The sequence below is a fragment of the Daphnia magna genome, linkage group LG4, assembly GCF_020631705.1.
Source record: "Daphnia magna isolate NIES linkage group LG4, ASM2063170v1.1, whole genome shotgun sequence".
NCBI classification, from domain to species: domain Eukaryota; kingdom Metazoa; phylum Arthropoda; class Branchiopoda; order Diplostraca; family Daphniidae; genus Daphnia; species Daphnia magna.
The window spans coordinates 8,406,459-8,418,296 of record NC_059185.1 but is presented as its reverse complement, the minus strand read 5'-3'; the positions used below and the strand labels follow the sequence as shown (position 1 = coordinate 8,418,296).

Here is an 11,838-nt window from a genome sequence, read left to right as displayed (position 1 = left end):
TTCCATTTCTTTTTTTATCAGGTTTATTTGTTTGACACTAATAAAAATGTTAATTTGATCTCTTGTTTTATTGCTTTTCATAGTACATCACAACACGGTTTGGCTGGTAATCCGACAATTTGACAATCAAAAATCGTTAGGATGTGGGGAGATCATTGATAAATTGGACTGGCTCGAAAAGAGTGAATATAGAAGCAAATGCACCATTATTATTGGTTACAAGAGAATCCAAAGCGATAGCGGTGAAACTGTTTGCTACACCAAAAACAGTTGACATTTAGAAAGTACGAGGTTTTTCCATGTTTAGACAATTGTCAAAATTTAATGCAAAAATCCTCTTCTGACGTCATCACATTATCCAGTTAACGACGCTACTTCACTTGCCCGTTGTCCAGCTAAAGCAAAACACTAGAGCCGTGTCGTGAAAACCATGCAAAAAGGATAGCTTCTTTGCCGTACGCAGCATCTTCTTCCAGACAGAGTTAAAAAAGAAACATCAGTGAATTCAGCGCATGCAATCATATTCACAGCAAACATTGAAACGTTACACACATAAGATTAAAGCTTCAATAAATAACTTGAACGTCTCAAATTTTAAGTTTAATATCGCAAACTAGGCATCAGTATTGGTGAAATGCCAATAATCAATTGAGTGATTTAATTTCCTGCTTAACGCAGTGTTTGAAGGCGTCCCACCCTTCGTTGCGGGAATGCGACTGCAAATAAGAGACAATAACTAGTTGACATGACTGCTGTGAACTGTAATGGAACATTGTTATTACCTGCAATCCACGGTGAATGCGGTCTCGCATGATGGCGATGAATTCGCGGTCTGATAACCTTCCGTCTCCATCTTGATCGAATATGAGAAAAACGATGCGTACAACATGCTGACTTAACGAGGCACCCGTACAAATTTTCACGGCCCGTTGGAATTCACCTAACAGTGGCAATAGTTCGAATATTTCAAACAGTTAGATCAGATACGGCAAGTTATGGAATGTTTTCTGACGACTGGCATTACTTTCAGAAACCGAGCGATCAGCAAGTGTGTACATTTTCATGGCGATCGCGAAATCGTCCAGGTTGTTAAGAAATGTGCAGAAGTCATGGAATTCAGGGAAAGTTATTCCCTTTTCCTCGGGGTCACCTTGAATTAAGCGCTCCAAGAATTCGTCATATCTACAAATGGAAAGGAATTTATTTTTTTTTTTCAAAATTCGCATTGTCATTTACTGAAATGCATGCTGTGGGTCAGTAATTCTAATACACCAGTTAAGTATGCTAGCCCAACATATTCGTGATTTCCACCAAATTTCAATAAACCTACAGCACTGTTCTTTAGAAATGCAACAGGTTCCCTTTGTTTTTAGTTTTAAAAAAATTATAAAAAAAATTAAAACTATGTCAATTTGTTGCCTTAGTCGGACCTGCTCATCATCAGCAATTTCACGGTAAGAGGTCTGAAAGTCAACTATAGAATTCCGCACGCACTTACCTGGCTGTATCTAACTGGGTGTAGCGGAGCAGAATTTTGGCAAAGTCCTGCTCAGTGATGGTGCTCAAACCTTTAGTAAATCCAAAAATAAACTCATCAGTAGATAACTTAAATAATGTAAGGGATGAATACACAAAACTGTCTCTCACCTTTTGAAAATTCCTGGAACTCGAGCTCGAGAACCTCCGTCTGTAAGTTTTGCATGAAGCGAGCAAAGTCATCAAAACTCAAACTCAAATTCCCATCTCTGCCAAAAAGATGGAGCAATAAAGTTGTATCAAAATCATTGCGTTTCAGCAAGCCATCTCCTTCGGCTGTCGGTCCCATTTCGCCTTCTTGATCGCTTACAGGTGGGGCCAGTCCACGTCTGTCACGGTAAGCATGGCTAAAAATTCGCTCCAACTGATCGTTGGTAACAACGTCAAGAACAATATCAAATATTTAGTTCATCAAGTATAGTACGCTGTTTTAGGCTGTTGCCCTAAATTTAACAAAAGACACGATTTGTGCTGACGTGTCTCGCTTCTGCCAATGCTCAGCTACCTGGACGTCTTTATGCTGTAAGAAATATGCAGGAAACATGTAGTATGCAGTCTCATATTTTAATGACGATTATGGTGTTTGAGTACCAATACTGGAAAACGATTAATAGCTACACTAAACATAAGCAATTATGCAAAAACAAATAGCTATGTATAAATTACAATTTTATATGGGATTGATTTTTTCAGGCATGCAATTTCAATTCAATTGTAATTTATTAGAAATGTTAAGGTAGCTACTTCGTAACCCATTGAATTTGCAGTCAAGGTTATTCTGGGGAAAAAAACATAATATAGCATGCACAATCATGCGAGGATAATATTGGACTATTTTTTCTTTAATCAAACGCACTCGCTTATTTCGTCATACTTACAAGTTCTTGGTCGATGCCGCGAATGATATCTTCTTTAAAAATCTTCTGACAGAGTATGCCCAACAACTAAAAATGTGAAACAAAATATTTGACAGAACCAAGGAACTACCAACAACAAGAGGTAAACTCATATAGTGATTCAATAAAAAGTCTACATTTTTTTTTCCATAAACAAAAAATTTTGAAATAGGGCTTTTAACCAATGATAGAATAAAACATTTAAGTAATCAAACAAAGAAAAAGGTAGGAGTAAAACAATATGCCAGTTTCTTTGTAAGAATGCGTCATGCAATTCACCTTACGGTGACGAGTGAATAACAATGTAACTGTTTCAAATAAAAAGAAAATAGCTACTAAATAGCTTATTATTTTATGAATGAGAAAGAAATGTTTGGGCCATGATACTTACCACCATGAATTCCTGTTTATCCACTTGTGCATTTCCATCTGTATCGAACATGTTGAAGGCTATGTGAAAGCCCGATTTCGGTTCTACATTTCAAGCGACGAGAAATAACAAATGCGTCAAAAGATTTGCTTAACAAGAGGTATGCCGCAGGTGAACTTACTTGTCAATATCGAAAGTAGAAACAGATACTCTGCGAATTTTCGAAAAGGACGCGTCATGATGATATACGTACGTAATTTTCAAATGCGATTTTCTGTTTCAAACTTACCTGTGTAGGATATAAGGCCTGTGTATCAATACAACAATAAGGTAAAAATTCAACTTTAGATTAAAATTACAACATTGTTATTGCCAAACGCACCTCGTTCCCCGAGGTCTCTAAAGGTTCGGAAGTTTCCCTGTGATAAAGGAGGTGTGGTTTTCTGCAAAGCCACCAAATGCTGTTCCTGCAAATTTCTTCGTTTCAGCCGAGCTGTAGGTAAAAATCGGCTTAACTTTTCACGTGTAATGGCGATGTTAAAAATATTAAATGATCTTACGTCGAGGTTCTCCTTCGATGACCGACTCCTATTAAAGTAGAATATTAGATATGCTGTACAGCACCTTCAATGGAAAGAATGGACTGACTAAGAAATCTTGAGGAGTCATATACAGTTGTCCACGGAACTCGTTGGAGGCAAATTGGACGAAACGACGCTCACGTGAAGTCAGCTGTGATAGACTGGCCGTGCTCCCGATTTTCTTATCATCCTGCAATTCAAAATTAGACATTTTCTTTCAATCACAAAAAAAAACTATTTAATTACATAAAAAAATTAATAGAATTATTAAGATTTGATTATGTTCTTGTTTAAAGCTGTGTCAACTAAACTTTGTAATCTAAACCATCAAAGACAGTAGATTAAATTTATTTTTTTATTTTTTCATAAAGTTCAATAAAATTGTTTGCCAAGTTTCAAGTTAATTACCTAAATTTCTAATCAAGTGTTCAACACACATATTTTCTTACTTAAAACTGTAACGTAAACCTGCCTTTCATAATTCGTAAATAGTATGCACACATCTTAACGAATGAAATCAAGTAATGTCGCATTGGCGACATTGGGCTATTCAGCCAGGAAACATTTAAAACAATTACACATTTTTTCCACCGGACAAATTTCCTTTTAAACTGATACACAAATCACTTTTATCAAGTTCGTGTAAGATGCGATAAAACCCAATGTCTTACTGGTTTGCCGAACAAACAGAAAAATGTAGCTTCTAAATATACTGGAAAAAATAAATAATAAATCGCAATTTCAATCGAGCAGAATGGTGCATCCGAATGCCGAAAAAGACGATTTGAATGAGAATGCATAACATTTCAAAGATACAGGGAAACTACTAATTGAAAGCGGATCCCACATGTATGAAGGTTGAAGTCATTTTCATGACATTGTCAAACTTCAGTAAGAAATTCAAGCTGTAAATTATTACAGCACATTTCTGTTGAGCTATTTCACTTAATTCTACGTGAAACTGTAAGCGTTGCTGATGCTTGTGGTCGATAACGTTTGGAGAAAAAGATGCAAGAGCAAAGCAGATTCGAGGATGAAAACCCAACAGTTTCTCCATTCCAGCGATAAAGTTTACGTGTCAGTCTTTTCTTTCACATTTGCAGGGGGGAAAGCTCTTAAGAGTACCGTAGCTATAAATTAGGAACGCACGAAGTTATGACAATGCTGACCTTGACGTAAAGCTTTCACACCTCAATATTTCATCGAGTAAATAAACGTAATCAATCTTTGCAAAGTCGGAACAACCCGTCTGGGAGATGCAAGCAACTAAAGCTTTCTTCTTTATATTAGGAACGGCTGTAAAAATCGAAATCGACTTACCCTGCAATATTATACAGTTGCATTCTTTTGCCTGGCTTACAACTTGATGTTTGAAATCGAGATAAATAACCAAGTTCCTTACCTGTGTTTCCCACAACCCCATTTTTCTTCTTCTTCTTGTCCAATAATAAAAAAGAAGGCGAAATGCATTCCCCGATTCTCATTTCTTTTCTGTTTTGAGCCTTTTTTTTTTTCGACATTCCAGCTACCATAATTTTCTAAACCATGGTGTCTTGCTTTTCCCAAAAAAAGCGGAATATGAAGGCCTTATGGGGTCTCTATGGATGATGCCAACAAAAACCTTTAGGACAAATCCGTGTTTTACTATTTTTCCGATTCTAAAAAGGATCTAAGGACTATAGATATTTATTTTACGTACACTTTTCATACACTGATTTTTTTTTTCTCCCCTCTCTGCCATTTAAGCATGACATCCTATTCTCCATTCATTTAGACCCAAATTGCCGGGAATTGGAAAGAATGTTTCCCCAGCGCACAAGTGCCGATCGGTTCGTTCATTTGTTGAGAGACGAGACCGAAACTGATCTGTTAATTTTCTTCCCTCCTCCCTTCAAAAAGAAAAAAGAAAAAAAAAAAAAAAAAAAGAGGAGGAAAGAAAAGAATACAAGAAACGTGGGAAGTAGGGCTTCCGCAGCACTTAGAAAGTACATTCCTTCCAACATTTCGCCGGTGACAGCTCAAATCTCTCATTCTCACCCCACCCACCAACGGGGGGAAGAGAAGCCTCATCAACTTTATCTGTGAGAGTTGATCATAGATGCGCTTGCAACGAATATCGCTAAGGTACGATACGGGAAGGATATGATTCTAAGTGGGGTTTCTTTTCTTTTTTTTTGCGGCGGCTCTGAAGCAATAAGCCAATCTCAACATGGCATTGCCAAATCATTCCAGATAAGGGCAAACTACTTGCAACAAGGAAATGTTACCGAACAATCGATATTTTACCGCTGGGAAACATGAAAAAAAATATAAATAAAAAATAAAATAAAATACTTCTGACAGCCCAAAAGTGGCCGGTACAGGGTACACGGCCAATCGATCTGCTATGATCTTCCTATGTTATTTTATTTTTTTCTCATTATTGTTAATTAAATTTTTTGTAAAATTTTGTTTCCTTTTTTTTGTTTTGTTTTGGTTTTAATCCTGCCTCAAAGGTGCATCTTCTTTTTTGCCGATACCTGTGAATACGCTAAACCTTTTTTTCTTTTTCTGGACGTTAGGACAGCTGACCAGTTAATGAAGGTACAGGTCAACGCACAGGGTTTTTGTAATATGTACGAAAAAAAAAAAAAAAAAAGATAAACCTAGTTCTAATCCATTCCGATTGTTTGTCAAAAACTGTCTTTTATCCCTCCTTTGTCTTTTTGTCTCTCTTTTTTTTTTTTTTTTTTTTTCTCGCGCAAAGATAGAGAATCTACATTCTGCTGAAAAAGTCTCCGTAATTGGGAACCCCCCGGTTAGGCTCACCAATTTCGGTGGAACAATTATAATCCTGGTTCCACGGTAGACCCCATTCGTTGTCAGTCTTCGACTTCGATACAAAAGAGCGTACTAGGCTAAACACCCTTCCCCCAGAGCATAGTGGACAACGGGGAAAAAGAAAAACAGAGAAAACAAAGTCGACTAGGCGATGTACAATGGGATGTGGGAAAATGTGAGCCGTATAATAAGTTCGCGATTGAAATACTTCGCTTTAGATCCGTGTTTTGCGAACGGGTCCGAATTTCATTGGCAGTTGGAAGCCTCTGGGCGGATTGTTTGCCACCCTCTCCCACCTCTAATCTACTATTGTCGGTGAAACCCGAATCAAATGATGAGCTACTCCCTTGCGCCATTGCACCGCAGTGCTACTGGTCAACAGAGAGAAAGAAAAAGAAGACTCGAATCAAACATAGCACAGCTCAGTTCTTATCGTCTATGGGTACAATTCAATGTTAATTGGACTATCGTTGTTTTATATTGGAATTTTAAGATTCCATTATGGGCAACGGCGACCGATTGGATTCTTAGCCATGCATTTATCATTGGCCGTTTTTTATTACTATCCGCCTTAAATTTACAACATAAACACTTGGATGTACACCATCATTTATTGTTGTGCAGCTTTGCCTTTTTACAGGTAATTAACTTTTGAAGAAATTATTCAGAATCCAATCTACACTTTCACATTTTAGCTCATAATCATGTAGTGTTGCCTATTGAAATGTTAACACAAGTTGTTTTGCTGTAATAATTGTAGCAGATGTATTCATATTTAAATAAAATTAGGTGGGTATGCAAGTCAATGTGCTGAAGAGCTGTTCCCTGAGTTGATCCACATCAATAAAAGCAAACTTCGATGAATATTTTGCTAGCTATATAATACCCTATATCAATATTTAAATTACCAAATAGCTTTAAATCTTTCATTTTAATGGAACACAGGTAAACTATGATTAATTTCCCATTGCCAGAAGAAATATCTGTAGAGCTGACTGACAGTATATGATGATGAATCTACTCAATCACATTCAGCATTAGTGAGGCACGAGTAGCTAACCTAGAGGACATTTATCAGCAAATTTCATTTAACTTGATGACCTTAGAATAAAACTTAATGGCAATTTTCATCCACTAACTTATCAACACCCTATAACAATAAGTTTCTAAAACCAACTAATTAGAATTCTAACAGCTGTCAAAGCAATTGGTCAACCAAATCTTCCTTGACAATATGAACAAAATAGATATAGAAGTAAGAAATAACTTGATCTCAGTTAGTCTTCAGACATCTTGCCCCTGTTTATATTACCTTAGATCTAATTTTGGCTGTGGCTGACGTCAAGGCGTGAACCGATGACATCCGACGATGTTCTTCATACGCTATCCATAATAAAGCGCCACTAACCAAAGCAGCCCCAGAATAGGTTGAAATTTTCTTTAACGCCAGTAGTCCTTTTCCAATTCTTGGCTCACTTTGATTAGAAAATTGCCTTGAGAAGCCAAGATTGACAAGGTATGAATACCTTTTTGCTCTAAGATAAACCGCCATGTTTACGTTTCGCTCGGTTACTGTTTTCCATGTAAAGCTTACTCTATATTATGGCCCAGAAAACCTCCACAGGACCTCGTCACTCGTGCAACCAGCAAATGATAAGTCCGCAGCGCCACTGGCGGCCAAAGTGAAGATGTTTCTTTCCCTGTTTTGCCGTTTACCACTGGTTTCTTGCGCACACAAACGCAACAAAGTCGCAGCGTTACAGATTTACGACTACCTCCTGTACGTGGCGTGAGAGATTATAAGTCTGGTGACAAGTTATCCAATAAAACATTATGGGAATTGTCTGTGAGAATACGAAGGAAATGATAAATAGCCAAAACTATTTACATGATCTCGCCGTAGCCCTTTTAAATTAAATGTTACGCAAAATACATTTTTTTTTCGATGCAAATTCAATCAGTCTATGGTTCAAGGCATATTCATTTGTTTGTTTGTTTTTTGTCTGGTGCTTTCCAACAAAAAAGCAATAGAATTTTTTAATTTGATTAGCTCCAAGTCGACGTTTGGATTAGTTGGGAAAAGAATTATTTTAGCAAAAAAAAAAGAAAAAGAAAGAAAACGGATGCCTTTCAATTTTTATAGCTTCGTATTTGCAACGCTTTAGAGTTCAGACAAACAGTCTTGCAGCCGTTGTTTGTTATACGTCTGGGTTATGAACCAGTCCATCTTTTTATTTTCCTTCCTAAAATTTCAGACTACTTACGTAACCTTGGTTTTCGAGAAAATGTTTACGACCGATTTGTCACGGAAGAGTATAGCCCCCGTCGTCCACCCCAAGAAAAAAAGAAAAGAAAAAAAACGATACTATTTACCAGCATATCGTGATACTGACCAGAAGTGCCGTGTGCAAAACAGACTATACTTGTTTACCTTAAATAGCTGATACATCCGACAGTATAATTGAAAGCTAAATGATTTATCGCTTACCGATATTTGAATCGTCCCTTTTGTATTCAACAAACTCGGCTCAACATAAGCTGTTTTCTTTGGCTTTTATTTTTCTTCTTCTTCTTCTTCTTCTTCTTCTTCTTCTCTCTGCCCTGCTAACAGACTGGAGCATATATCGACGGGGGGGTATATAGAATGCGTCGCTAGCCTGATATCTGATGCTCAATTGCCTTCGTGTATTACCCAACAGAGTCTGAGGTTGCTCAAATCACCAGCCCTGCAGGCGTTGGTCTTCCAAATGCAAGCGTCGGCTCATACTCGTAGAGAAATCCAGACTAGCAAACGCCACCACTGTATTCGATTTCAGAGCCCTTTTTGAAAGTTCAAATCAACTCAGTTAATCGTAAGCATATAGACTGAGCTGTGCAACTACTTTTTAAAATCTTTTGATCTTTCGTAAAGCGAATACGAGACCGGCGAATAAGCTCAGGTGTATGACTGAGACGTTTTCTCTGCGGTGACGTAAGGGGGGACTTGGGTTACGCGTCTAGTGGGCGACAGGTCAGATGTTATTTCACCATCAATTAGCCACTTAACAATCAACGTCTAGTAATCGATGGCAAATAAGCCGAGCTGGAAAAGCGCTGCAAGGCCAGTGATTCTCATTTCAACTGTTACTTGTTGCGCTACTGCCAACCGGGCCATCATTCAATAGAGTCATCAGTCTGCATGTTTGGCCATTACTCGAAGCCATTAACTACTCACAGCGAAGATAGAAAGGTATATATATATACATGTATATCGCTGAAACATGGCGAAGTTATGAATATATTTTTTCCGTTCTATGTCGGTCAAAATTAAAGAGAAAAAAAAGAAAATAAAATAAGTCTGTTTTGATGCGCCAACGGATTAGTCTAAGGTGAATCGAAGATGGCTGACAGACGATTGGCCTTCTCCGTCCGCTTTGGCGCGCACCTTTTGATTTGGCTATAAGATTGGACGATGTGAACAAATATAAATAAATAACGGACATGTTTTCGCTTCCAGTTGCTAAAAACTCTGGCAAGTCGTAGCCGCTGAACGACACTACCTTCCTAGAATGGCGTTGCAGACTAACTGACATTGGTGTCAGACTAAACATGGATATTGTCTGTTTGGTCTGAAATCCCAATATAAGCTAGCACTTCCTAAAAGGTATAGAGAAATGGGATCAAATGAGACGGACGCGACGCGACTCGCCGACGCCGGGCGCCGCAGACTTTAGCTCGCCTAACCCCCCCGCCAATGACCGGCTACCCCGCCGACACAATAACATCTGGCCACGAGGTCTTTCGCCGCTATGTCAAACAAAGGCGCACGTTTCAAACAAAAGTTCCAGCCTATCAAATGGACTCACTCGTGAGGACGCGTAGGTGTGCTGGCGCAGTGTACACAAAAGTGTGTTGTTGTGTGTCGACGTAGATGAATTATTGGTAGACTGCTCTTTTGTCAGCGCTGCGTACTGAAAACATCTCCCAATCGATCCAGATTATCCTATAACTGACCGCATTCATTGCAAACTCTGTTGGATTCTATTCGTTTGAAATAACTGTAGTGGGATGGCTTTCATTCGTTCAAACTGTTGAACAGTTATCTCGCGGTTCTGCGTTGATGTTCGTACTCTCTTCATGTTTGCGTTTGGTTCGAGATCTGGCTGTCGTCGTCGCCAACGTGAACTCGCTCTTCACGTCGAAATTGCTGGATGATAATACGTCCTTTACAAAACGTTTTGTTTTTTTAAGCGTTATGTAAATATCATTCGAACGTGAAATTATTATTTTTTTTTCCAAGGAAAAAAATGTTAGTGTAATTGCTTCATATCAAATCTGAGTCAATTCGTTCTAAGAATCATGTCCCACGACGAGAAATTCTCAAATTTCATGCGCTAAATGTTGAAACGTCAAAGATGACATGGCAACATTTTCTCGCTTGTTCGGACTTGCCGACCCCCCTTTGGTATTAAGCACCCTGCCGAATAGAAGCATAGCCAAATAATATATTCAGATAGAGAAAGACCCGCAAGAAAAGAAAGAGAACATATAAATAGAGCAATTGTTTGTGAAAGGTCCAGCAAACACCGTGCAATGCAAACGAATTTACACAAAATACTTGACACGAGTCTCTTTCATTAAAACCACAAAGAGTGGTCTTCCCGTTTTATTTTTTCGCAAAAATCAATGCTGGCTCAATTGTCCGTTAAATTCTAAGCGCAATTCATCAGCTGTTGGACCACTCACGTAATGCTTTTGTAAACGATAGGGTCCCACTTAGTCATAGTTGCATTTTGCAAGTGGATAACGAACGAAACAGAGGAGTGCGTTTGGACGTGTGTGTGTGTGTGTGTGTGTGCGTGGAGATATAAGGAAAGAAATAGAGAAGTGAGACGAGATCTGTTAGCCATCATCAGCAGTTGGCGTTTTGGCATCTCAATTTTTCGCTGTCGTACGGATATAACACCAAACTCAGCTCGTAAGAACTAATGGTCCATTCAGCACTCAGTTCAACCACTTAGTTAAGTGTCTAACATTATCGATTGTCTGTGTGAACTAGTTTACATGGGAAACACAATTTTCAAACAAAAAAAAAACAAAAAACAAAAAATTCTCCGGTAACATGACGCTCTACCCAATGGCCTTTTTTTTTTTTTTCTCTACACATCTACACACAGTTACACTAGTTGAAGAAAGTAGGGTATATAGTCTATTCTTATTGTCCGACACGGGGCCTTTGTGCATTTAAATTGTTCATTATGCTCTGGCAATATGATTTGTTGTGTCGTTGAACTGAGTTTCGGGAAATGGGGGGGTTAGAAAGGGCATCCGGAGTATGTGTGTAGAACTTGTACTAACAATGAATGGTGGCTTTTTTTTTAAATCAAACAAAACAAAACAAAAAACATGAAATACAAAAACAAGCCATGACAGAAAGGTCGGGTGTCGCGGTAAAGGGACAATCCGTGATGTATTTAGTGGACTTAAAGCCATGAGAAAAAAAAAAAAAAAAGTATAGAGAAAAGTGGCCAAGAAGGAAAGTTCCATCGGCCTTATAAAAAGCATTGAGAGTTTAAGACATTTATTTATTTATTTATTTTTAAGTGACCGTCTTTGACCAGCAGACACAGGTATAGCGTCAAACCGAATGTTTAAC

The 11,838-nt window shown here is 38.2% G+C and overlaps 1 protein-coding gene across 2 annotated transcripts; it reads right to left on the bottom strand.

Moving 5' to 3' along the window:
- Positions 1-49: 49 nt before the first annotated feature.
- On the bottom strand, positions 50-7,818 carry LOC116925046 (calcium uptake protein 3, mitochondrial). 2 transcript variants are annotated; one of them, XM_032931665.2, is made up of 13 exons: positions 7,516-7,816; positions 3,451-3,573; positions 3,363-3,390; positions 3,185-3,295; positions 3,092-3,109; positions 2,984-3,013; positions 2,824-2,906; positions 2,415-2,480; positions 1,648-1,900; positions 1,499-1,568; positions 1,025-1,182; positions 783-940; positions 50-716 (listed from the first exon to the last, which is right to left on the bottom strand). In XM_032931665.2, exons 1-13 carry the CDS (start codon positions 7,753-7,755, stop codon positions 645-647), a joined length of 1,410 nt encoding a protein of 469 aa, XP_032787556.2. In that variant the 5' UTR covers positions 7,756-7,816; the 3' UTR covers positions 50-644. The 2 variants fall into 2 exon arrangements, with proteins under 2 accessions (XP_032787556.2, XP_032787557.2); XM_032931666.2 differs by lacking the exon at positions 2,415-2,480 and having other exon boundaries at positions 7,516-7,818.
- Positions 7,819-11,838: the final 4,020 nt, after the last annotated feature.

What these genes read in the sequence shown, in the direction of transcription:
- LOC116925046 (XM_032931665.2), bottom strand. Translation starts at nt 7,755, where the DNA reads ATGGCGGTTTATCTTAGAGCAAAAAGGTATTCATACCTTGTCAATCTT. An exon ending in ATAAACAGGAATTCATGGTG is followed by an intron (nt 2,481 to 2,823) that starts GTAAGTATCATG and finishes TCACATTTTTAG; the next exon opens with TTGTTGGGCATACTCTGTCA. An exon ending in GCATTCACCGTGGATTGCAG is followed by an intron (nt 717 to 782) that starts GTAATAACAATG and finishes TCTTATTTGCAG; the next exon opens with TCGCATTCCCGCAACGAAGG.